The 19,788-nt window shown below is 52.5% G+C and overlaps 8 protein-coding genes across 9 annotated transcripts; 2 read left to right on the forward strand and 6 right to left on the reverse strand.

Moving 5' to 3' along the window:
* Positions 1–1,479: 1,479 nt before the first annotated feature.
* On the reverse strand, positions 1,480–4,596 carry PV05_08124. 2 transcript variants are annotated; one of them, XM_013457622.1, is made up of 7 exons: positions 4,363–4,596; positions 3,716–4,316; positions 3,377–3,662; positions 3,209–3,269; positions 2,665–2,810; positions 2,442–2,558; positions 1,480–2,372 (listed from the first exon to the last, which is right to left on the reverse strand). In XM_013457622.1, exons 1-7 carry the CDS (start codon positions 4,439–4,441, stop codon positions 2,307–2,309), a joined length of 1,356 nt encoding a protein of 451 aa, XP_013313076.1. In that variant the 5' UTR covers positions 4,442–4,596; the 3' UTR covers positions 1,480–2,306. The 2 variants fall into 2 exon arrangements, with proteins under 2 accessions (XP_013313076.1, XP_013313075.1); XM_013457621.1 differs by having other exon boundaries at positions 2,442–2,810.
* Positions 4,597–4,600: 4 nt separating this feature from the next.
* Positions 4,601–5,989, reverse strand: PV05_08125 (uncharacterized protein). Its single transcript, XM_013457623.1, has 2 exons — positions 5,136–5,989; positions 4,601–5,085 (listed from the first exon to the last, which is right to left on the reverse strand). The coding sequence occupies exons 1-2, from the start codon at positions 5,612–5,614 to the stop codon at positions 4,746–4,748; spliced, it is 819 nt and encodes a 272-aa protein (XP_013313077.1). The 5' UTR covers positions 5,615–5,989; the 3' UTR covers positions 4,601–4,745.
* A 171-nt stretch (positions 5,990–6,160) lies between these two features.
* Positions 6,161–7,627, forward strand: PV05_08126 (uncharacterized protein). The gene is made up of 2 exons (XM_013457624.1): positions 6,161–6,712; positions 6,763–7,627. Exons 1-2 carry the CDS (start codon positions 6,634–6,636, stop codon positions 7,107–7,109), a joined length of 426 nt encoding a protein of 141 aa, XP_013313078.1. The 5' UTR covers positions 6,161–6,633; the 3' UTR covers positions 7,110–7,627.
* PV05_08127 (uncharacterized protein) lies at positions 7,540–10,806 on the reverse strand. Its single transcript, XM_013457625.1, has one exon. It carries the CDS (start codon positions 10,266–10,268, stop codon positions 7,695–7,697), a length of 2,574 nt encoding a protein of 857 aa, XP_013313079.1. The 5' UTR covers positions 10,269–10,806; the 3' UTR covers positions 7,540–7,694.
* Positions 10,807–11,598: 792 nt separating this feature from the next.
* Positions 11,599–12,198, reverse strand: PV05_08128 (uncharacterized protein; the record flags this gene model as incomplete). The annotated part of the gene is made up of 1 exon (XM_013457626.1): positions 11,599–12,198. Exon 1 carries the CDS (start codon positions 12,178–12,180, stop codon positions 11,599–11,601), a length of 582 nt encoding a protein of 193 aa, XP_013313080.1. The 5' UTR covers positions 12,181–12,198.
* A 441-nt stretch (positions 12,199–12,639) lies between these two features.
* PV05_08129 (uncharacterized protein) lies at positions 12,640–13,901 on the reverse strand (the record flags this gene model as incomplete). Its single annotated transcript, XM_013457627.1, has 1 exon — positions 12,640–13,901. The coding sequence occupies one exon, from the start codon at positions 13,899–13,901 to the stop codon at positions 12,840–12,842; it is 1,062 nt and encodes a 353-aa protein (XP_013313081.1). The 3' UTR covers positions 12,640–12,839.
* A 282-nt stretch (positions 13,902–14,183) lies between these two features.
* Positions 14,184–16,906, forward strand: PV05_08130 (uncharacterized protein). The gene is made up of 5 exons (XM_013457628.1): positions 14,184–14,679; positions 14,760–14,960; positions 15,038–15,713; positions 15,766–16,191; positions 16,246–16,906. Exons 1-5 carry the CDS (start codon positions 14,435–14,437, stop codon positions 16,741–16,743), a joined length of 2,046 nt encoding a protein of 681 aa, XP_013313082.1. The 5' UTR covers positions 14,184–14,434; the 3' UTR covers positions 16,744–16,906.
* PV05_08131 (uncharacterized protein) lies at positions 15,771–18,841 on the reverse strand. Its single transcript, XM_013457629.1, has 2 exons — positions 17,896–18,841; positions 15,771–17,843 (listed from the first exon to the last, which is right to left on the reverse strand). Exons 1-2 carry the CDS (start codon positions 18,774–18,776, stop codon positions 17,045–17,047), a joined length of 1,680 nt encoding a protein of 559 aa, XP_013313083.1. The 5' UTR covers positions 18,777–18,841; the 3' UTR covers positions 15,771–17,044.
* Between the last annotated feature and the right edge of the window lie 947 nt (positions 18,842–19,788).

The raw sequence follows: 19,788 nt of genomic DNA on the forward strand, positions 1-19,788 counted from the left end.
CTAGCAACGTTTGATTTCTGGAATCAAATAAAGACAAGAACAAGGCTTTGGGTGGCTTTGGGTGGCTTTGGGTGGCTTTGGGTGGCTTTGGATACCTTCAGTATTGCACCGATGGCGTGCTCGTGTCTTAGATATTGATGCTTGGCTTGATAAGCGATTACTCGTCTTATCATGCAACGCCCATTTCATGGTCGGAATGTTTTGCGAACTTCGTGGAGAGCCTTCAGACGCCGCAATCGATAGTCCCTGCAAGGGCAAAGCCTAAATGACTTCCCCACCACATATCATCCATGAGCATCTTCGCCTTTCTGGGGGTGTTGGAAGCCGAGGCAGGGTTCTGTGGTAGCGACGAACTGCTGCAGGAATGGTCCTGCTATCGATCACGGCATAGGCTCTTTAGCAAAAAGCACTACGTCGTCGCCAAACTGAGGTATTTTCAGCGAGCAGCCAATCGACTTGGATGGAGCGATGCGACTGCATCTCGAGCTTACCAACTACTACTTCGGAGTAGTCTCTCTCAGAACGATAGGCTGAACTTTGTGAAATTGGAGTGAATACGTTGTATGTGCAGGCATATGTATCTGTGGGCTGGCGCCATTTGAAAGCACAATGCTCAGTGGCTCGTGCGCCCAGGCAAGCTTGGGACCGGCTCCAAGACCAGCAAGTACTCCCTCGCAGGTATCTCCGAACGTCACGGCATGGTAGGAACAAAGCGAGGAAGCAAATGACACGGGGAATCTCGCTTACCAGCGATCGAACTGGAAGGGATGCCTTGCAAAGGTAGTCCGACCGCGATTGATTGCGCAGATTGGGTGGTCTCCAAGTCTCCGAGTCCCAAGGAACACTACGGACCACGGGGTAGGTAAGTCGCAAACCTCACTGACAGCCCAGCCCAGCCCAGCCTCGCGAGGCTTACCAGATACCCCCTGAGCCGCTTGAGCAGTTGTCACTTCATCACAAGGTAGGAAGAAAGAAACACACGCTTCCAGCTTTCTGGAAGATCGTACGAGTATCAAAAGCGGCTGGCTGATTGACCCGAATGAAGATGAGATCTGAATCTAACATCCCGGCCTTGCAACGACCGTTATCAGGCCTGTGCGGCCACATGGTGACAACAATCCCGAGAATTTGGGATGCGATCGCGCACAAACCACGATGAGGTCATTGTCGAAGAAAAATCTCTGGTGAAGAATTCCAGAAATGCGCCACGATCGTTTCATGTTCTGGTTTGACGTAGGGAAGTTGTTCTGATACCTCACATTCTTGGACCCTGGCCATCACGGAAACGGAAACGGAAATGGAAATGGAAACACTGCAGTTGAATACGAAGGTCAGCAAAATGTATCGAATGCGCCCCATCAACATGGCAGGTCATCTACCGCTTCTTCAGAGTGGCCAAGTCGTTGAAACGGTGGACTTCGGATCCAGATGGGTTCAACCTCTACCAAATCACATAGCTTGCGGGGAGCGTGCTCGAGTAGAAATTTGACCGACGACTGTATTAAGTTTACTGCCTGGGTACATATTGTATTCCTTGCATTAGGCCAGTCTTCGGCATGTCCAAAGCTCCTGAACCGTGCTGCTCTGCTCCCGACTGCTCCAAGGCAATATAGGATCAGAGAATCTGCGCGAGACTAGGTAGTTCCAGCATCTCGTCAATACAATGTGTGCAATCCATACTGTGCCTGATAACGCGTCTTGCTTGTCTGTTTCTCCACTTCAGCAACGTATGTAGCCCCATCCTTGGGAGAAAACATACTGGCGATGCTGTGCCGATATTCCTTTTCCTGGCTCACGCACAACAATAAGACCGGCCAAGAATATAGACAGGAACCCAAGACGCACTTTTTTAACAGAGACTTTCTTGCGCTTGCCAATTCAGGGACTTTCCCCGTCGTACCGGCTTTCTGGGTTGGGCGACTGGTGCACGGACGAAGCCAGCCCAGCGGTACCCAAGATACGCTTGATGGCTGACAGATCTCAAGACGCACGCACGGACCTTGAATTTGAACGGTGTTCAATATCTCGGGTCGAGCACGTGGTAGCATCAGTACCGGTGTTGAGCGAATGCCGATGAAGAGATGGGAAGCTGTGAGCGAGATATGTATGACCCTTGTGCACTGAAGTGTCGGCCTTTGATTGCAGCTAGGCAGATCCCAGCTCGCGAACTCAATCCCAATGTCGAGAGGGTGTCCGGAGCATCATCTGCAGAATATTCGCCTTCAGCATGTGATATTGTCTTGCGAAGGTGCAATAATAAGGGCGAGACTGTCCGAGAGAGTGAAGGGTGGTGGCGGACATTGCATTTATGTTGAGAACTTGGACACCCAATATCGCGACCAGAGTTTCTTCTGCTCTTCGGTACCTTTGAACTGTTTTTGGAGAACCACGGTCAGAGTTCGATTCTGTCAGTGGTATTGACGTTCGGCTCGTCGACTTACCTGAAAATCAACCTTGTAAATCTCTTCGAACCCTTCCTTCAAGGTGGGCTCCTGCAATCTCTGCACAAACGACCTGAATGCAATGCCAGGGAGCATTGTGCGCTTTTCTGGGTTCATCTGTGATCGCGGAATGCTCATTAGCATTCGTATACGTGCTGAGTAGGCTTCGAAAGGAGCGGTGTTCAAACGGTTTCCAACCCTGTCTTCGTCAAGGTATACATACTATCTCAGGATTCAGCGCTCTGACGGCGTCGTTGTGTTCGGCAAGGCGGGATGATGCAGTAAATCGAACACATCGGATAGGCACATTGTACTCGCGGGCGATATTGACCCAATATCTTCGAGTCTCGACGTCAGCGTTTGTGTTATCTGTCATTGTACGCGGTTAGCAGAGACACATTATGGTAGAGAAATGGTGACTCATGTCCTGACACGTCACACGAAAATGAGAACACAAAACGGGGGTGTACAGTTCGCTTGACAATGCCCGTCGAAGACCAGACACGAAGCATGTGATCGCGTAGGTGAGAGACTGGGGAGACTGAGGCGGAGGAGGGGCGAGCTGCGAGGTGGGTGTCGTGCAACATTTGACATGCTGGGGGGACGAGTCGGGGGCCAGACTTGCGTTACCAGCAATGGTAGACAAGAGTCAGGCTCGGTCCGTCTCTGAAAGGTGTCACCAAAGATAAGAAGGGACGGGGATAGAGACGATATCAATCTTGACCGCAATTGAGGAACATGTCCTGCGCAATGAACGTTGCACGTACCTACAGCCACCGACCTGCCGGCGTCCAACAGCTCCTTCGCTTTCTTGATACATTTGTCGCGCTGTACAGAAAGTAATGTCTCAGCCTGAAACAGCTTTGAATAATCGTAGGTAATGGGGACGGATGTGCTCGAGATGGATGCATTTGGAGAGACAGAGAAGCACATACCGTTTTGAGGATGTCTTGGTTTACCCTCTCATAGCCAAGGGGCTGCAGGACATCCCAGTAGAAAGTGCTTTTCCCAGCCCCAGGCGAGCCACAGAAAATCACCAGTTCCTGAGGGCTCTTTTTTGTGAACGGGCCAGACACGGTGTCGTCTTGGGCTCGAGTAGAGGAATTGAGTCCTTCAAGAACTTTTGCAGGCACAAAAACGTGTTCGTATGCCTCCATCGACTCTTTGCGAAAGAACTCTTCGGGCGTCAGAAATCTGATGCCAATGTTTGCCGCCAGATCTCTAAATTAATTAATCAGAGCCGTTCCTTGTCGATGCCCACTGAATACGCTCACCTGTCCGACGTTGCATGATCTTTCCGTCTCTTGTCTGTTTTCTCTCTGCCAGCCGCATCACCAACGTAAAATGAATTTGCCATATCAACAGCTCCTTCTGCTTGGAGGTCGTAGTCTTCAAGCATCTCCTCCCACATGCCTACCCTTGGCTTCCGGTACCGATCTTGACCTGTTGCAGCATAGATGCTGATGGGAAGATCAAGCTGTCGAAAGATAGAGCCCACTTGCTGTTTGAGATTGTTGAGGCTGGCGGTGTCTCTCTGAAGCGACTTTGGATTGTCCTTAAGGCTGATGTTACCTTGATTGCTGAGAACAACCACAAGGTAACCTTCATCGTAGAGTTGCTTTAACCGTCCAGGCACCGAGGGATCCCACCATTTCCAACTGGCTGCTGAGCGGGCCCATTTACTTCCGGTGTTAGGCACGATTATTGTGTCGTCCAGATCGAAGGCAGCAACTTTCACAGGCAGCGTCCGAGACTGTGGCGGTACATTCGAGTCGTCGTATCGACCGACGATCAGGCTGTTGTTGACAGTCCTCCATACTAACTTTTCGGGTTCTTTTTGTGAAGTTGGTTTGAAGAAACTTGCTACCACCTTACCTGGAACAGATCAGTGAGGACAGCGCGAGGGCACAGTGAGCCGTACTATTCGTGGTAGACTCGATCTTGCGCTTGACAGTCGGGGGTGATATTGAGCCTTTGGGGGACGGAGCTGATCGTTTCATTGCGAAGAATCCAGGCCAGACATGGAGCTGAGAAGGACAAGGACGGCGCTGTGATCGAGGCTGCTGATTCAGTGCATGGATCACTAGACGGAAGGCCAGGTTTAAAGATTAGGAGTTAAGCAGGTTGAATGCAATGGTGGTTGTTTGGAATTAAGTGGTTGCATGAAGAATTATTAGATTTCTCGAATTGTACGCGCCTGAACGCGTTTCTATGGACGTCAGTAGAGGTCACGTGCATAATGCTTAGTCACTGGTATGCTTTCCCTGCTCTCCTGTACGCAGGCACAGCAGGACACAAAAAGATCTACCTACGGACAACCGAAGGCAATCGGGTATCCAAAGCCAATCTATCACCGGGTGTCAAATCAACTGCCTGCTTCAGTGCCTCCTTGTGTCCCAACAGCTGTCTGGTTGCCCTGTCCTTGAGCTCGGGGTGATTGCCGTCGACCACATCAATCGAGGCTTGAAGGATGTATCCGCCCGATCTATCAAAGTCCTGGAGCTTGGAGACGTCTGAAAGAAATGATACGTCACTGATCGCCTTGTCCGCAGGTACTTGCGGGAGTTGAACAACTTTGTGCACAAAGAGCGTGGTGTCCTGATCATAAAAGTTCGATCCCACCAGCATGTAGCGAGAGACATATCTGAGGAATACTTGTCAGCCTTGAGTTATAACATGAATGGGAAGCCATACTCATAGCCGAAGGCATTGAGAAACTCAACAAAGTCTCCCGCTTCGAATGGTATTCTGTAGAGTAGTCTGGAACTAATTGCTTGTTTGCCCGGATCCGGAGTGTCTTTGAACTCGAATGTCCACTTAATTGTTGATTTGTCGTGCTCAGAATTGCCATTGCCATTGCCATTGCCACTGGTCATGCTTATATCGCCATTTGCTGTATGCTTCAGCTCATTCTGCGCCAATTCGCCGACCAGTTGGACATAGTACAGGCCGGCATTGAGCATAGCCCTGACTTTCTGAGCCTCTGGCTGCATTATCCCTTGAGAACCACCAGCCGAAGGGACATTATCCAACCCCGGCGGTTGGCGAGCCTTGAAAACCAGGTGGATCTCGAGGACATCTTGTGGCTGCATACGGGTGTAGCCAGCTAGTTGCTGGAGCATCCGATGGTGGTCATTTTTGGTGACCTGACCATACAAGGCGAACTCATGCATGTCGGTAGGCCGGAAGAGGTAAGTAAAAATGCCAACTGATGGTGGATCAACCGTGTCGGATGTGTTTGATCTTCTCGACCGGTTTCGGAGACTGGGCGCTGATGACAAGATTTGATATGGTAGTCATGAGATACATCATCTGCCCAATGTGTATGTGAGGTTGCTGGGGATCGATTGTGCGTAGAGGCTGGAGAGAACCTGCTCTTGTCCCGGTGAAAATATTTGTGCAGCTGTGCAAAACCCTTCAATATTCAGACATAAGCACGATAACCATCAGGTGTGGTTGTCTTATCAGTCAGACCACCATCTCATACACCAGACTAGTTTTGCTATGTCTGGGGGCGCGTTGAAGGTTAGTTATGCACGCAAAAACAGACATGGACTGGATGCGGCAGGGAGAAAATCAAGTGATGCTATTCGTTCCGCAGCGCCGAGCTCCGACACCTTTCATGATCGCTGTGTGCTCCAAACAGTTGACTATTGCGGAGTACTAGTAGGTACCTAGGTTAGTATTATTCCTCGCCCACAACTGCCCGTCGTTGCGCCCTTCCACACCCAGTCCTTGCAGTCCTGAACACCGGAGTATCGCTAAGCTAAGCACTCGTAGACTTGCTTCTTTGGGTATTTTTTGGAGAGCAGTTGAAAGATTTCAAAGCTACTTCGAGCCTGAGATTGCTTTCATCCGCACCTTGACCTCTCCTCTCCCTCTCCCTCTCCCTCTCGACCTCGTCTGGACCTGCAGCCCGAAAGCTCCACTGTCTATTTCGGCCGAACCACACCGCGCAAAAGGCACATGCACAGATACGGGTGAGGGAAGTAGAGAAATAATACTCTGCGGCCTTTCCAAGCTTGCTTCTGCAGCTACACCTACACCATACACTTCTCGACACTCAACCCCTGCCACGGGACATCTGATCTTGCAAGAAGCAATCTACCTTGCGAAGAGACAAGAGGGCATATAACCCTCCGAACACGCCCCATCCCACCCCCTCCAGCTCCTACCACCACCTCCTCGCAAGATGCGGCCCTCTCTTATTCTCCGAGCAACCCAGCAACGGGTCCCCATGATCAAATTTATCGGCAAGCGAACACCACCCAGTACGTATCCTGCCCGCACAGGACGATCGCGCGCTTCTAACACTCCGCAGAATCCGTAGACCACACCCCTCATGCTCATCCAGCTTCACCCACACATACTCTGCCTGACAGCTTCGCCCAGTACCGGTCCAAAGCCCAGCAACACGGTCCCTTAGGGGGAGGGAACGGCAACGGAGGCGGCGCTCCTATCTCCTCGTCGCCCTTCGCAGCTGCAACCTCCGGCCCGATGACATACGGTGCTGTGGGCGGCGCACCCGGCCGGTCACTTGGACCCGTGCAGCCCAAGGATGGTGAATACTTCGACAGAAATGAGTTGCCCAAGAGATTTTGGCGGACACAATGGTCAGAGGAGGAGATCGAAGCGGTCAGCAGTGGCGGGGCGAGCATGTTCGGCTGAGGGACTGCGAAAGGGCAAGGCCATGGATTGAGACGACAAAAGAGCAGGGGCAAATTTCCAACACGCGGAGTCGAGATGCGCAGCAAGTTCGACACGGTTATGAATAAAGAGTTATCGACATCAGTTATAGACCGGCATCGACGGACGAGACAGACAGGAGCGACTGCGGGAGCAAGGGCAGGCCTTGAGGGATTTGCGATTCTCAACCCTGCCCAGGTCTCTCCACTCGAATTCCGTGCTGAGCGAGGAGGTGTTTGAACGTTCGACTACAAGGAGAAGGTCGTTGTCGGTGCGGTTATCCTCCGCCTCACATGCTGAAGTATTTGCAGATACATACTTGATCGTCGAGGCTGTACATATTAGCAAGCGACCTGCATTAGCATAGTCGAATAGACCCTCTACCCACATCGTGCATGAGTTCTTAGATACTGTACATACATATTTCTCGTTGCCTTACAACTTTACAATTGGCTAGACCCTGTTATCCTCCTCGGGTTGCCTCCCGGTGTTGACTGTACATAGACATAGACATAGACATCTGGCATTAAAAAAGGATTCATACAGTGTGCTCTGATCAAATCATCATCATCGCCTTAAGAACCGTCCGAAGACACTCCTCGCTCTGGCCCGTTTCTTCTGCGTCTGCGTCTGCGTCGTCTGCGTAAGCTCCTGTTCTTGAAGCATCGATTCTAATCGATCAATTCCCTGATCACCGTTGCGGCCGACGCGTGACGTGCTCCGTGAGGCGTTCGGTCTTGCGCCCTGATCATTTCCCAGTTGACGACGTCGGGAGATATCCGGTGGTGGGAGAGCCGCATCTTCATCTTCAGAGCCATCTCCATCTCCATCTTCATCTTCATGTTCAGCTTGCTCCTTGTCTTTGTCTGTTTTTGCCCGGTGCTCATGATCGAACACATCCGCGTACATAGTTGCAGGAGGAGCGGCAGCATCCAACATTGCCGCCTGCGGGACAACACTTCCATGCAAGCCAGCAGGCTCAATGGACATCCGACCCCAGCCCTCTTCACCAAAATCAGTAGCCAAAGACGTCGTCTTGATTCCGATTCCAGGTCGCTGCCAATTCTCCTCGGCGCGAGGCGTTGTGGGCGTAGGACGAGCCTTGCGTGTCGGCTCAGGAGTGCCGGCATTCTTCCTGCTCCTTGCCACCTCCGACGACGAGCGGAGTCTTTGGCGCTGGTGCTGGAGGAATGTCTGCGGCGAACTTCTGCCTCTTTCGGTTGTTGGTAGAGGCGTGTTTGACCGTGAGAGGTTCTGGACATTGAGTCTGGCTTTCTCTTCGGAATCCCGGACGATGGACGGTGTTCCGAACCGAGGCGTAGGATGGACCTGTCCCTGTGCTAGGTTTTGACCCAAGTCCTCTGTGCGAGATAGTGCTCTACCACCCTGCAACCCTGGCTTCGCGTCCTGGCTTGCGGGCGATGCAAGTGTCTGCTGCTGCTGCTGTACGTCCCGCGCAGATGAGGCACTCGGCCTTCGATGGGAGAGGGCCGAGGTCACAGGAATTGGAAGAGCAGAAACATCCCCAATAGAAGAGCGACTGGGTCTCCGGCCGTTGTCAAGGCTCGATCCCGGTGCAGCGTGAGACATGGAAGGTCGTGTCTCCTTTCTCGTTATGTCGTCGTCAATTGCTCGATAATAGCGGGGCCCGTGGGCATGTACTTGTCCCACGGCGGAAGTGCTGTTTAGATAGTCCTCGAATCCGTTTCTGTCCGAAAACCCTGAGAAATCAGGCTCCCGGTCCATGGTGGAAGCCGTCGTCCCGCGCGTCATGGATTCCGGAGACCGGGCCAATGTTGGCGGAAGCGGACTCATCTGATGCTCATCTGGCACCTCAGGTAGAGACCTCCGCAGGTCGCCCGTATGTCTAAGACTGGGACCGTTGGACCTTATTCTGAGGAGAGGGGAGTGTCTTTGCAACGGGAGATCGTCGGAGTCGTCGCTATTGTAACCATACATCGAGAATCGATTTGAGCGCCTCTTCTGAGATGTTGACTCAAGCCGCAATGCTGTGTCTGCTACATTACTGACTTGCGGAACTGGATCGCCAGGAAGCTCAGGTAGCTCCTCCGTGAGATCAACGGCTGCCCCGTTGCGGACTTTGTTATCTTTTCGCGCAGACGAAACCGACAAAGTCCTTCTGGTCGCCTTATGCTTCGGCGGAACGTCTTGTGCAGGATTCTCCTCGTCATCTTCGTCGTCAGAAGAGTCAATGAAGCTTGTATCTCCACGATTGAAAGAATCGTTCGAATTCATTGTTTGGGGAGGAGGCCTTGTAGGCTTGGGCTGCACAGCCGACCTATCGAAAACGGGAACTGAGTCCATCTTCTGTGGTGAACGTGGTTTGGATTGGGGTCGGAATGGTGGTAATAGCGACGCTCGGTGATTTCTAGACGGATGTGGTGACTGTGATCCCTTCCTTTCTGCCAACGAGTCTGATGGATTGAGTGGCGGCGAGAGGTTGAGAAACTGTTGCACTGAGAGAAGTGGTTCCGAGCGATCCCGTGTCCTCGTTCGAACTCCCGGAGACTTACGTGCTAGGTCATGTCGCCACTCCTTAACCTCGAGGCGCGGTTCATATTTGTGCGCATTCGATGGAATAGTTCGTTGAACCGGTTTCGAGGTGTTGGCGCCTTGCGCCTCATTGTTTTCAGAGGGTCGAGACCTCCATCCCCGCCAGGGCACGAAGTCCGCATCATCCGCATACGGATCAAATCCCGATAAGCGGTACTTTGGTGGGCGGGGGATTTGGACCTTGACAACTGGGGGACGAGGCTGAGAATCCTGGCCATTGCTCACAGGAGTAGCCGTTCGCGATTTTTCTTCACTTCGGTGGTCATTGACCTTTCGACCAACTTGACCAGAAACATGGTTAAATCCGGTCGGAGACTCATACTCAAATGGATTTCTGGATCGCCTTTTGCTGTGACGCGCGGCGGACTGAGGAGATGCAGGTTTTGTACTTGTTGTCGAAATCGGCCGCTCTTTGGCACGGATCGGAACTGGTGGAGCTGCGCCGTCTGCCGGCTGAAGAGTTGAAGGACTCTTCAAGGATTCCAATCGTTGGTCATTAGGCAAGCTGATGATCCCACGACTGGAATAGCCTGCCAGGACGACACTGTGCGAGTATTTTCCTGGCATTTGCGGTTATGGACGAAGTCATGCTCAGCTCCAGGATTGCTCGAGGGTAATGAGGAAGGGGAAATGTAACAAAAGAACAAGATCCAAGAGTATACGGGTACAAAAGTCCAGGCCAAGGTCTGGACCACGTGCGGCTGATCGCGCCGCTTAGATTGCTTGCCTTTTATGTCAAACTTCCTTGTTGGAGGCTGACTAGTGGTGTGAGCTGGGCAAGCCACGAAACAAGCCTGAAAATGGACAAATAAACAAGAAGAACATCAGGATTGATGGGCAGAAGCAAAAGGCCGAAATTGCGGGAAATATCCATTTGCCAGACCAAAGAAAAGTCATCGACATCATCATGGATCAGGACCGATAAAGGTTGGAGAGTATCATTGTTTCTGTTCCTGGTTGAAGAATAACCGTCAAGTGGTCGTGCAAGTGAAGATTTGCCGCCAACCCCGAGATCTACAGCTGACAGATCCTTGTTTTGCGGATTGTGTGCAGAGTAGCGACGAGCTAGTAAGGGGAAGAATCAGCGTCTTCGAGCTCTGTCGTACTGTCCTGACGCTGTGTGCTTGAAACGACCTGCCGATTTGGACAGTGTGCCGAGTCCTAGTTGAGAATGGTCCAGCAGATTTTGATACGAGCACGAATAATGGCTCGCAGCGGTACTTATTAGTGGCAGGGTGGAGATCTTTGGCAATCGTGAATCGTCGTAAGAGCTGAAGTTTGTTGAGATTCAATGTAACCGAAGAAGGACGTTGTGAGAGGCTAATAAAAAGGGTGTGGCTGCTCGTCGGCAAGTTCGCGCCACAATATCACTAGCCACCGCCACAATCTCTATCACAGCCACAGCCACAGCGCCTGAAGCTAAACACGTCCTGCACTTCGCCCAAATGTGCCAATCCCAAAGAAATCTGGTTGGTAATTTACAACTTATCATCAACTCTCCAAGCATTCATCCATCTATTATCCGCTAGACCAGCGTCGAAATCCTTCTTGTCAGAGAACCTGAGGTCCGTGCTCAACCTGATCCTGCCCGAAGGGTCATCATGCCCACAACTCCCATGGGTCGTACAAGTGGTGGAACACGACATCGCCGGCCTCGAAGTTCGCAATCAGCCACTTGAACCCTTTTGTCGCCGTGCCTTTCATCTCCGCGACACGCAGGTGCTCCCGCATAAACTCCTATGTTGCGATTGAACGCGCTGATCTTGTCCGCGGGCGTGAAGCCGCGCGCGCGCCTCGTCATAGTCGTCCTCAAGCGCCTGACCCAGCCCGACGCTGTCGGACAGATAGTGCAGACCGCCGCCGATGGAGCTGACGTCGCCGATCGGCACCAACGCCGTCAGGAAGAACGCGCCGCCCCCGCGCAGGAAGAGCTTGTCGTAGTGTATGCCCGTGGACGAGCCGCCGGGGACGCAGTGCCGCAGTAGCGTGCGATGCAGCATGACTTGTCCCAGCCCGTGATGTCGTGGACCGTCTTGCGGAGAGCGCTGTGGTTGACGAATTGCAGATATTGCGCCGTGGTGTGCACATTCGTGAGGCGCCGTAGTTCCTCGTCGCCTTGCGGGTTGCCATCGCCGACGCCCCAATGCAGAGACACGTCGTCGGCCGCGTTGTATATGCCGTCTACGGCCGCGGTGCCGGGCTTCAATAGGCCCCTACCGGCGAATTGAGAGAAGAAGTGCTCGCGCATGCCCAGCACGTCTTCGCGTGGCAGCACGCTCTTCACCCACACGTATCCATCGTCCTGGAGTCGTTGACGGATCTCGTCGATCGTTGCGTTGGCTGGAGTTGACCTGAGCCAGCCGAGCTGTGAAGCCGCGACGCGGCCTTGGTCTATACGGAATTGAGGCGGTGACGGTGGCTGTTCGGCTGCGAATGTGGTTGCTGGTCGAGAAATCTCGACTTCGGCGGCGGAGGCCATCTTGTATAGGTATGGTGCGCTGAGAGAGTCGACTTGGTCTGAACTTGCACTGATTGGCCCCTTCTGAGGAGTTCGATGCTCATACTTCCTCCTCAGCGGTTCAATGTTGTGTCTATTTTTTATGTGAGTGACGTGAGGGCACGATTGTATTTGGAATGACGATCATCCAGGAGCGATACAGAAGCGCCGGATGGGCGGAGAGGGAGCCATGAGACGTGCCCCATCTCTACACATCGAGTTCACGCTCATGGTCCAGAAGGTTGCTGGGGTGGGAATTTAGAGTCAATGGACCCGCTCGGTTCTCGGAGCACAGGGGTCGGGGACGGGAACTCAAGGTCTAGCATTGTTCTCGTGGGAGGTTGCTCCCCGAAAGTTTTCATTGGCAGGGTGCAGGGTGCTCTTCTCCCATCTTACGATGGAGGCATGACTGGTTGCATCATATTGGGGATGCTGAAGCATTTTGATTTGACCACTGGGCGCAGGGAACACAGGTTTGTAGACGGTCCATGCTTGACCGATACTCGCGGGATCTCCTTTGTCGCAGGAATGATGAGCGGTCGGTGGGTCTAGACTTTATTCACTGATTGACATATGGCGGCACCCGAGTGCTTGCGACTCCACGTAAGTGATGGTTGACCATCTTACTCGTTTTGCTAGGTTCATTTCCTGCTAGACCAATACGTGGCATACTCCGAACGGCCGTTCAGTAAGTCGACAATTTCGCCAGCTAGAACACGATGGACCTGCTCGCTGGGATGCAATTCGTCCCACCACATAAACGAATCTGGAGAAGTGTCGTTGTGGCGATGGACACAGTCCGTTCCTGCCACGCTGCAATGATGCGACCAGTCGTTCACTGTCAGCTCTTCAGTCCCGTTGAGATAGAGATGAGGGTTGTTATAGATGTCGGTGAACAGTCGCCAAGTATCAAACAGCGCAAAGTCGGAGCCAGGGTACCTTTGGGCGATGAGAAGCTCATAGGGCGTCTTGTACCTGAATATCTCGTTGACGCTGGCAGTGTCCCGCTGGATCCTAGCTGCAACCTCTGTCAGGTTCGACGGCTTATCCGGGTAATAATGTGTTGCAGGAGCTCCATCGGCGGCATACTGTGGTGCGAGGTGTAAAGGCACAGTGTTCATGAGAACAAAGTTGCGGCCTCCGACGGCATAGATGGCGTCAAAGGCACGATAAACGCACTCGGTATAGTCGTGCAATAGTCTTCCCGGGACTTGGGAGTCTGTCAAGAACGCAGCATTCCCAAGGTCATTCGTCCCAATCAGTATGGCGAACACAGTATCCGTGCCAAGGTTGCGAGACGTCCGTCCATCAAACGAAGGAGAGTGCTCCGCTCGGAATGCCGGGATTTCATACTCCAAGACCGAGGGAAAATCGGAGGCAATGGTGGTGAAGTGTCTAGGCGTTATCTCATTCGAGCAAACAGCCCCCGAGACAGCATAGTTGTGCAAGCTTAGCGAGTCGACATACTGGGCTACGTATCGGGCCCAGGGTCGGATAAGAGAGCTCCCAGCAAGAACCGTTCCAGGAGGGGGGCCAACACCACCGTGATTAATGAAGTATTCGAGCCTGCTTTCATCGGTGTAGCTATCGCCAAATGTGACCAGATTTCTGAAGCGTGATACGTTCCATGATGGAAACCTTTTACGCGTCAAGCAAGCTGTTGCTGCTGTGCCGAGCACGAAGAGAATGCCCAAGACAAACATCTGGCATTGGGAATGAGGAAAGACATGGGACGTGTGTAGAAGCTTGACCGAAGGCGGCTCTACGAACAATAATTCCCCATGGGCAATTTAGCCTCACTAGCCCACTAGCCCACTAGCCCACACCAACCGCTAGCCACAGCCTAAAAGCGCCTTCAGTCCCGGTAAAAGTGCCCCGAGGCATGGAGCCCCCGACTGCCCCATCAATGGTGAGAATGGCTCCCGTTATCCCCAAACGAGTCTCAATCTCTAACTATAGAACCGACCGGGTCTCGGGCGGTTTGAAGGATTTCGGGTTGATTCTTGTCGGCCTTCGGAGCATCACTTTGGTTCCCTGATGGTTCCATTATCGTCCGTCCTCGCAATGGAGTAACGAGGCGAATGATGAATCAGTCCTCAATCCACAATCACACTGATACCAGCTGACATATGAAAGGGATCTAAGCTCAGCGCGCTTCGAGTGAAGGTTTGTGGAATGTAAGTATCACCACATCACTGCTCTTCTCCTTGTCCTTGCCGGGGTGGCGACCGTCAAGATGGGCTCAATTTCCTCCGCCAACGCTAGCCCCTCTGCTCAGTATCCCCAAGAGACCTACTTATCAGTGAAACTTGCTCCTGGTACCTTGATCGAAAAGAAGCGACGAGCTGCCTCAGCTGTATCGTTGAAACGGCAACTAGGCTTCTTGAAGAGCACGGGTCGTTATGACGCTTTCAAGCTCAAATGGCATCCTTCATACGATGAACCTCCCACGGTTTGGCCCATTGGAACTTGGCTCTTTTGGTATGTCCGACCACCATCGATGAGGCGGCCCCCGGAAGTCTGAGATTCCAGATCTAACAAACATCCGCCTGGGACAACAGGGATTCTGACGTCGGCAAATGGATCGAGGGCGCTTGTTACTTTTTGCAGACCGACTATGATGCCGAAGTCGACCAAGCAGTGCAAGAGCTCACAGACATGATCGCTTCCGCACAGCACGAAGACGGCTACCTGAACATCAATTACTCGGTCGTCGAACCTTTAGCCCATCGTTTCACCAACTTTCGGGACATGAGTGAACTGTAGGTAGTAACGAAGAATGAATCTGAATCTTGAATGTTGGATCAGGAGTACCGCGGCTGACGTTGCCGATCTGCAGCTACAACGCAGGACACTTGCTCGAAGGCGCTCTTGCTCATCAGCATTATTACAAGAATGACAAACTCTTGGCTCCCATGATGCGGTACATGGAACTGCTGATCAAGACACTGGGGCCGAAAGACGGCCAATTGCATGGATATCCTGGCCATCCCGAAATCGAGCTTGCACTCCTTCGACTCTACGAAAGAACGAAGGACATGAAGTATTTTAAACTGGCCAAGTACTTCGTGACTGAACGAGGGAATCCGAAAGGGGCGGATGGACGGCATTTCTATGACTGGGAGGCGGAGCGAAGAGGAGATGATCCTCACAGGCGTCCTTACTACTATCCCGAGTACAACCCTTCCAACTGGTACTACTCTGCCTCTGCACCGTTGACGGAAATGAAGGCTGTCGAAGGCCACTCCGTCCGGCCCATGTATCTGCTCACCGCCGTGGCCGACATCGTCAGAATGGAGAACTCGTCCAAAGGCGCTCTGCACGAAGCCATCGTGAGACTTTGGAACGATATGGTGTCGACTAAGATGTACGTCACTGGCGGCATTGGTGCGATTGCCCAGTATGAAGGTTTCGGCCTTCCTTACTTCCTTCCACAAGGCACTGACGAAGGTGGCTGCTATGCTGAGACTTGTGCCGGGATTGGGATCATGATGATGGTAGAGCGAGTCCTACAGGTAGGTGTTTCGGCCAGTCGGCAAGTGAAGAGTCCCCCCTGACGTGTTCCAGTACGAATTGGACGGGAAATTCACCGATATCATGGAACTGGCTTTCTACAATGCTGTCTTGACAGCAATGTCTGTCGATGGAAAGAAATACACGTATGTCAACCAGCTGGCGTCGAGCGACACCAACCCGGCCGATCGGAGTGAATGGTTCAAGTGTTGCTGTTGTCCACCTAACATCATGAGAACATTGGCCATTATCGGAGGGTACCTTTACTCCCAACCAGCAACAACTCAAAAGACCGACACCCATGTGGCTGTCCACCTCTATATCTCCAGCACGCTTGACTTCGAAGCGGAGGGCGAGAAGTGTCAACTGACACAGGAGTCAAATTGGCCTTGGGATGGCGACATCAAGTTCCGACTATCCTCGGCGTCGAAGAATGTTTCCATCAGCCTGAGAATACCGAAATGGGCTGAAGAGTGGAGTGTAAGCCTGCCTCAATCGCTCTCCGTAATGGCCGTCCTCTGACTTTGGAAACAGATTGTACCTGAACCGTCCCAGAGTCAAGTCGAAAAGGGGTACCTGACTCTACCGGCTTCCTGGATTGCCGAACATCCAGAATTCACGCTCCAAATTCCTCTGAAGCCGAGAGTCGTCGCAGTCCATCCGTTCACAACGCAAGACACAATCTCGCTGGCCCGCGGTCCCATCATTTACTGTGTCGAAGACTACGATAACCCGTGGGTCGAGGACCATTTCAAGAGCCTGCAACTATACCCCGACGCAAATGTGGAGGAGAAACTAGTGACCGATCCAACGACGCAAGAGGAGTACGTGGCGCTGTCCGTACGTCACGGCTCTTCGCTCCTGCCAATGGGCCAGTTGAACGCAGAGCCCAGCATCCCGTGGAAGGACCTTGCGAAAGCCTCGGCCAAGGGTAGCGTCGTGGAGGATCTGCATTTTGTCCCCTACTATTTCCATTCGAATAGAGATGGGCGCGGTCACGTCCGTACTGGCATAAGACGCTGGATCCGCTAGACCTTGCGGGATTAGACAAGTAGAAGTGGCTGGCTCGAAGTATTGTCAATCCATCAAACTGTGCTTGAGGTGGAGGATGGTGGTCGGCAGTCAAGGAGGTGCATAGATCGCGTGATTGATAGGACGTGGCGGTATTGGCAATTTCATTTCGCAAAGTTCTCCCCCGGGCGCAAGTCGGACATATAGCAGTCCGTCTAAAGGTCGCGCGTATTCAATGAACTCCTGGTGTTTAATTGACGAGCGTCGACCATACGCTCGCTTTCATGGTTAGGCGTGGACTGGCATGAGGTGAAAGAGCGACCTATAATATCCAGCCGACGTGACTGTCCCCCATGTATGTTACTTCTTCATGGCCAGCAAATCCATTGTAGATCTCATCCGTAATCTCGTGTATTTCTCGTTCCTCTCCGGTGGTCTCGGGCACTGAAAGGCCAGGCTGCCACGGGCTCTCGACGGCGAGGAGTTTCTTGGATCTTTCTAGCAGACTGGGCAATAGGAAGGATGTTGCCCCCCTTATTTTCGAAAGTGAGATGAGGATCCCCCATAACAGCTCCTTCGGATTCGAACTTGCAACGCGGGTAATAGGCAACGGTAGGCATTCCGTGAAGTCCAGGATATACGTGCCTAGATCAAAAAGCTTGCGCTCCATTCCCACTCCATGGATCTCCAGAGACCGTGGAGACACGGTTGCAAGCGTCTCCATGACCGATTTCGCCGCTGATAAGGGCGTTTCCAGCGGGAGAGATGCGGCCATGAATACTGTGTCCGGCAACCGGAGTCTAAATGCCGTGTGCCACAAAAAGCTTCTGAGCCACTGCTGTGTAATCCATATATTGACGAGTTGAGGTTCAAGTGCGCCATTCGGAGACAGAACGGTGTTGGACAAGCTCCAGTAGCATACAGGGACGGATCCGGCTTGATGCTGCATTTCGGAGCGTGGAATGCATAGCCAATTGTACAGGTCGGGCGGCAAGGCTTCAAAAACGCTAAGAATCCCGAGAAAGGCGTCGATCGGAGCCGGATCGTCGTCGAAAGTTGTGGTGGGCTTCTGAATCGTTGAATGTAGCACGACTGGACATTTCAGATGGAGAGAATATGCCCTGGGCAGTCGATCATCAGCATGTGAGTACTTAACAGGGGAGGAAGTGTAACCTTTCGAAAATGAATGTCAAATAGAAAATTCGTCGCTTCAACTCTGCCTCCTGAGGATCTAGTGAGGTATAGGTCGACTCGTCATGCAGACGTAGGGATACCGCGAAGGAAACTGCTTGGCTGAGGTAGAACCAAGCTTCTTTGTGTCGCTCTTGATTGGCATATGCACTGAACAAGAAACAAGAAGTCAACATGGTGTCAATATCATGGGAGGAGGCAATGTCCAGCGTCTTTTGGACGCTGACAGCTTCGCGGAGGAGGTAGTCTCGCGCGGATGGAGGATAGAAGTCTCCCGTATCTATGGTATCTTGATCATCGGTATCCGCGGAGTCGAATACTGAACTCGGCGGAGCCAGATTGAGCTGGGTGTTCGTCGCAGCGCACAACGCAACCAAGAAGCAGTATCGCTCTTGGGAGAGCAACTCGACATTTGAGCAGGCAGCAAGAGTCTCTTGCGGTCGCACAATCGGCCACAGAGGGAATATCCATTTCAAGAACAGCTTAATGTGCAGGCGAAGCAATCGACTCGAGACCCGCGAAGATCTATCAGCTGACTTCAACCTGGCCGTCGGTGAGGCGGATCTGGCTATGCTGTGTCCGTGACGGGGAAGACTTGTACAAGAGCCAGTGCCCGAGGATACTTCAGACTGTCCGCTAACATCCTCAACCGCCTGCTGCACTGATCTTGCGTCATCTTGTGTTATCGGTGAACTGCGTACAGAAGCCGGCGGGCGCCCAGCTGCGGGAATGCGGAGGTTTGTGACTTGACGCTTGATGTTGTCATGATAAGTACAAGTCAAGAGCCCAACACGGCATTTCAGGCATGGTTGTGTACGGTCACACTTGATTTTGCGACGACGACAAGTATCGCAGGACTGCATCTGAGAGTTCCAACAGTCGTATCTGGCGATGCCGGAATTGTGAAGATGCCATTGGTGATCCTGACACATTCACCGGGGTCGAAGAAAATGGACAATGAGGCAAGAAGGATACCGGTGATGCCGGCGGCTAGGTGCAACCTAGTTCAGGTCACGTGGCCAGATGTCAACGCCGAATAGCCGGTGACCTCCCTCGCTCCTCAAGCGCCTCCCCCACCAGTTCATACATAGTAGCTACACATACCAACTACATTCATACTCCGTACTCCGTACACACTCACCATATATCTTGACCCCGCACTTGGCATAACGAGACATCAGCCGACGAACCAAGATGATGGCAGAAGCCAATGCATGCGAAGTTAACGGAATGCTTGATTCCACGCCGCTCGCTCGGTCTGCTCTGAATACAAGCAGACGTCGAGAAGACGTTCCCAGCCTCCATATAGAGAAGAGATAGGTGCTCAATCAGGCTGCTGCAGAAGAAGCTCTTCTACTCCGCATTCTCGTGCCATTCTGGCCATAGCCAATCTTGAAGAGCAGTGACATGAGCACCCTGAGAGCCTGTTTCTTCCATACCCTGTCCCCGAAATCCGAGATCCGTACCCTGCAGATGCTTCTCCAACCAAGCCTCCGTTAGCTTTGTTCTCAACAGGCTATTTGCTGAATCTTTAACCGCCTCAGCCTGTTTCGACGAGCTGGATACGTTGAGGTTACTCCAGACCTAGAAGTCAGTCTTGAGAGCGTCGCCTTTTCTGCCCCTCCGACAGAATGCACTGGTGCCATGGAAATTCCATGCTTTCGAGTGTTGATTGCTTCTCGCCACGCGACCACAAATTGCGGGGTGCAGAACCTGGAGCCTGTTCCCCCATGGTGAGCTGGATGGAGACAATGGTGCTAAGAGCCAAAAGTCTATAAAAGAGGAGATGGATCCGAGTGTGCACAAGTATTGCTGATCAATCCCAGGGCCAGTGTTCATTGACTCTATCAAAATCACAACTACATCCCAGGTCTC

This window comes from Exophiala xenobiotica, assembly GCF_000835505.1.
Source record: "Exophiala xenobiotica strain CBS 118157 unplaced genomic scaffold supercont1.5, whole genome shotgun sequence".
Taxonomy (NCBI): Eukaryota; Fungi; Ascomycota; class Eurotiomycetes; order Chaetothyriales; family Herpotrichiellaceae; genus Exophiala; species Exophiala xenobiotica.

Coding starts and splice junctions, on each gene's coding strand:
- PV05_08124 (XM_013457622.1), bottom strand. CDS start 4,441: ATGAAACGATCAGCTCCGTCCCCCAAAGGCTCAATATCACCCCCGACT. Junction 3,270..3,376: donor ACCAAGACATCCTCAAAACG/GTATGTGCTTCT, acceptor CTTTCTGTACAG/CGCGACAAATGTATCAAGAA. Junction 2,559..2,664: donor GAGCGCTGAATCCTGAGATA/GTATGTATACCT, acceptor CCGCGATCACAG/ATGAACCCAGAAAAGCGCAC.
- PV05_08125 (XM_013457623.1), bottom strand. CDS start 5,614: ATGCATGAGTTCGCCTTGTATGGTCAGGTCACCAAAAATGACCACCAT. Junction 5,086..5,135: donor CTCAATGCCTTCGGCTATGA/GTATGGCTTCCC, acceptor AGTATTCCTCAG/ATATGTCTCTCGCTACATGC.
- PV05_08126 (XM_013457624.1), top strand. CDS start 6,634: ATGCGGCCCTCTCTTATTCTCCGAGCAACCCAGCAACGGGTCCCCATG. Junction 6,713..6,762: donor CGGCAAGCGAACACCACCCA/GTACGTATCCTG, acceptor AACACTCCGCAG/AATCCGTAGACCACACCCCT.
- PV05_08127 (XM_013457625.1), bottom strand. CDS start 10,268: ATGCCAGGAAAATACTCGCACAGTGTCGTCCTGGCAGGCTATTCCAGT.
- PV05_08130 (XM_013457628.1), top strand. CDS start 14,435: ATGGGCTCAATTTCCTCCGCCAACGCTAGCCCCTCTGCTCAGTATCCC. Junction 14,680..14,759: donor ATTGGAACTTGGCTCTTTTG/GTATGTCCGACC, acceptor CTGGGACAACAG/GGATTCTGACGTCGGCAAAT. Junction 15,714..15,765: donor TGGTAGAGCGAGTCCTACAG/GTAGGTGTTTCG, acceptor GACGTGTTCCAG/TACGAATTGGACGGGAAATT.
- PV05_08131 (XM_013457629.1), bottom strand. CDS start 18,776: ATGCAGTCCTGCGATACTTGTCGTCGTCGCAAAATCAAGTGTGACCGT. Junction 17,844..17,895: donor TTGACATTCATTTTCGAAAG/GTTACACTTCCT, acceptor TCGACTGCCCAG/GGCATATTCTCTCCATCTGA.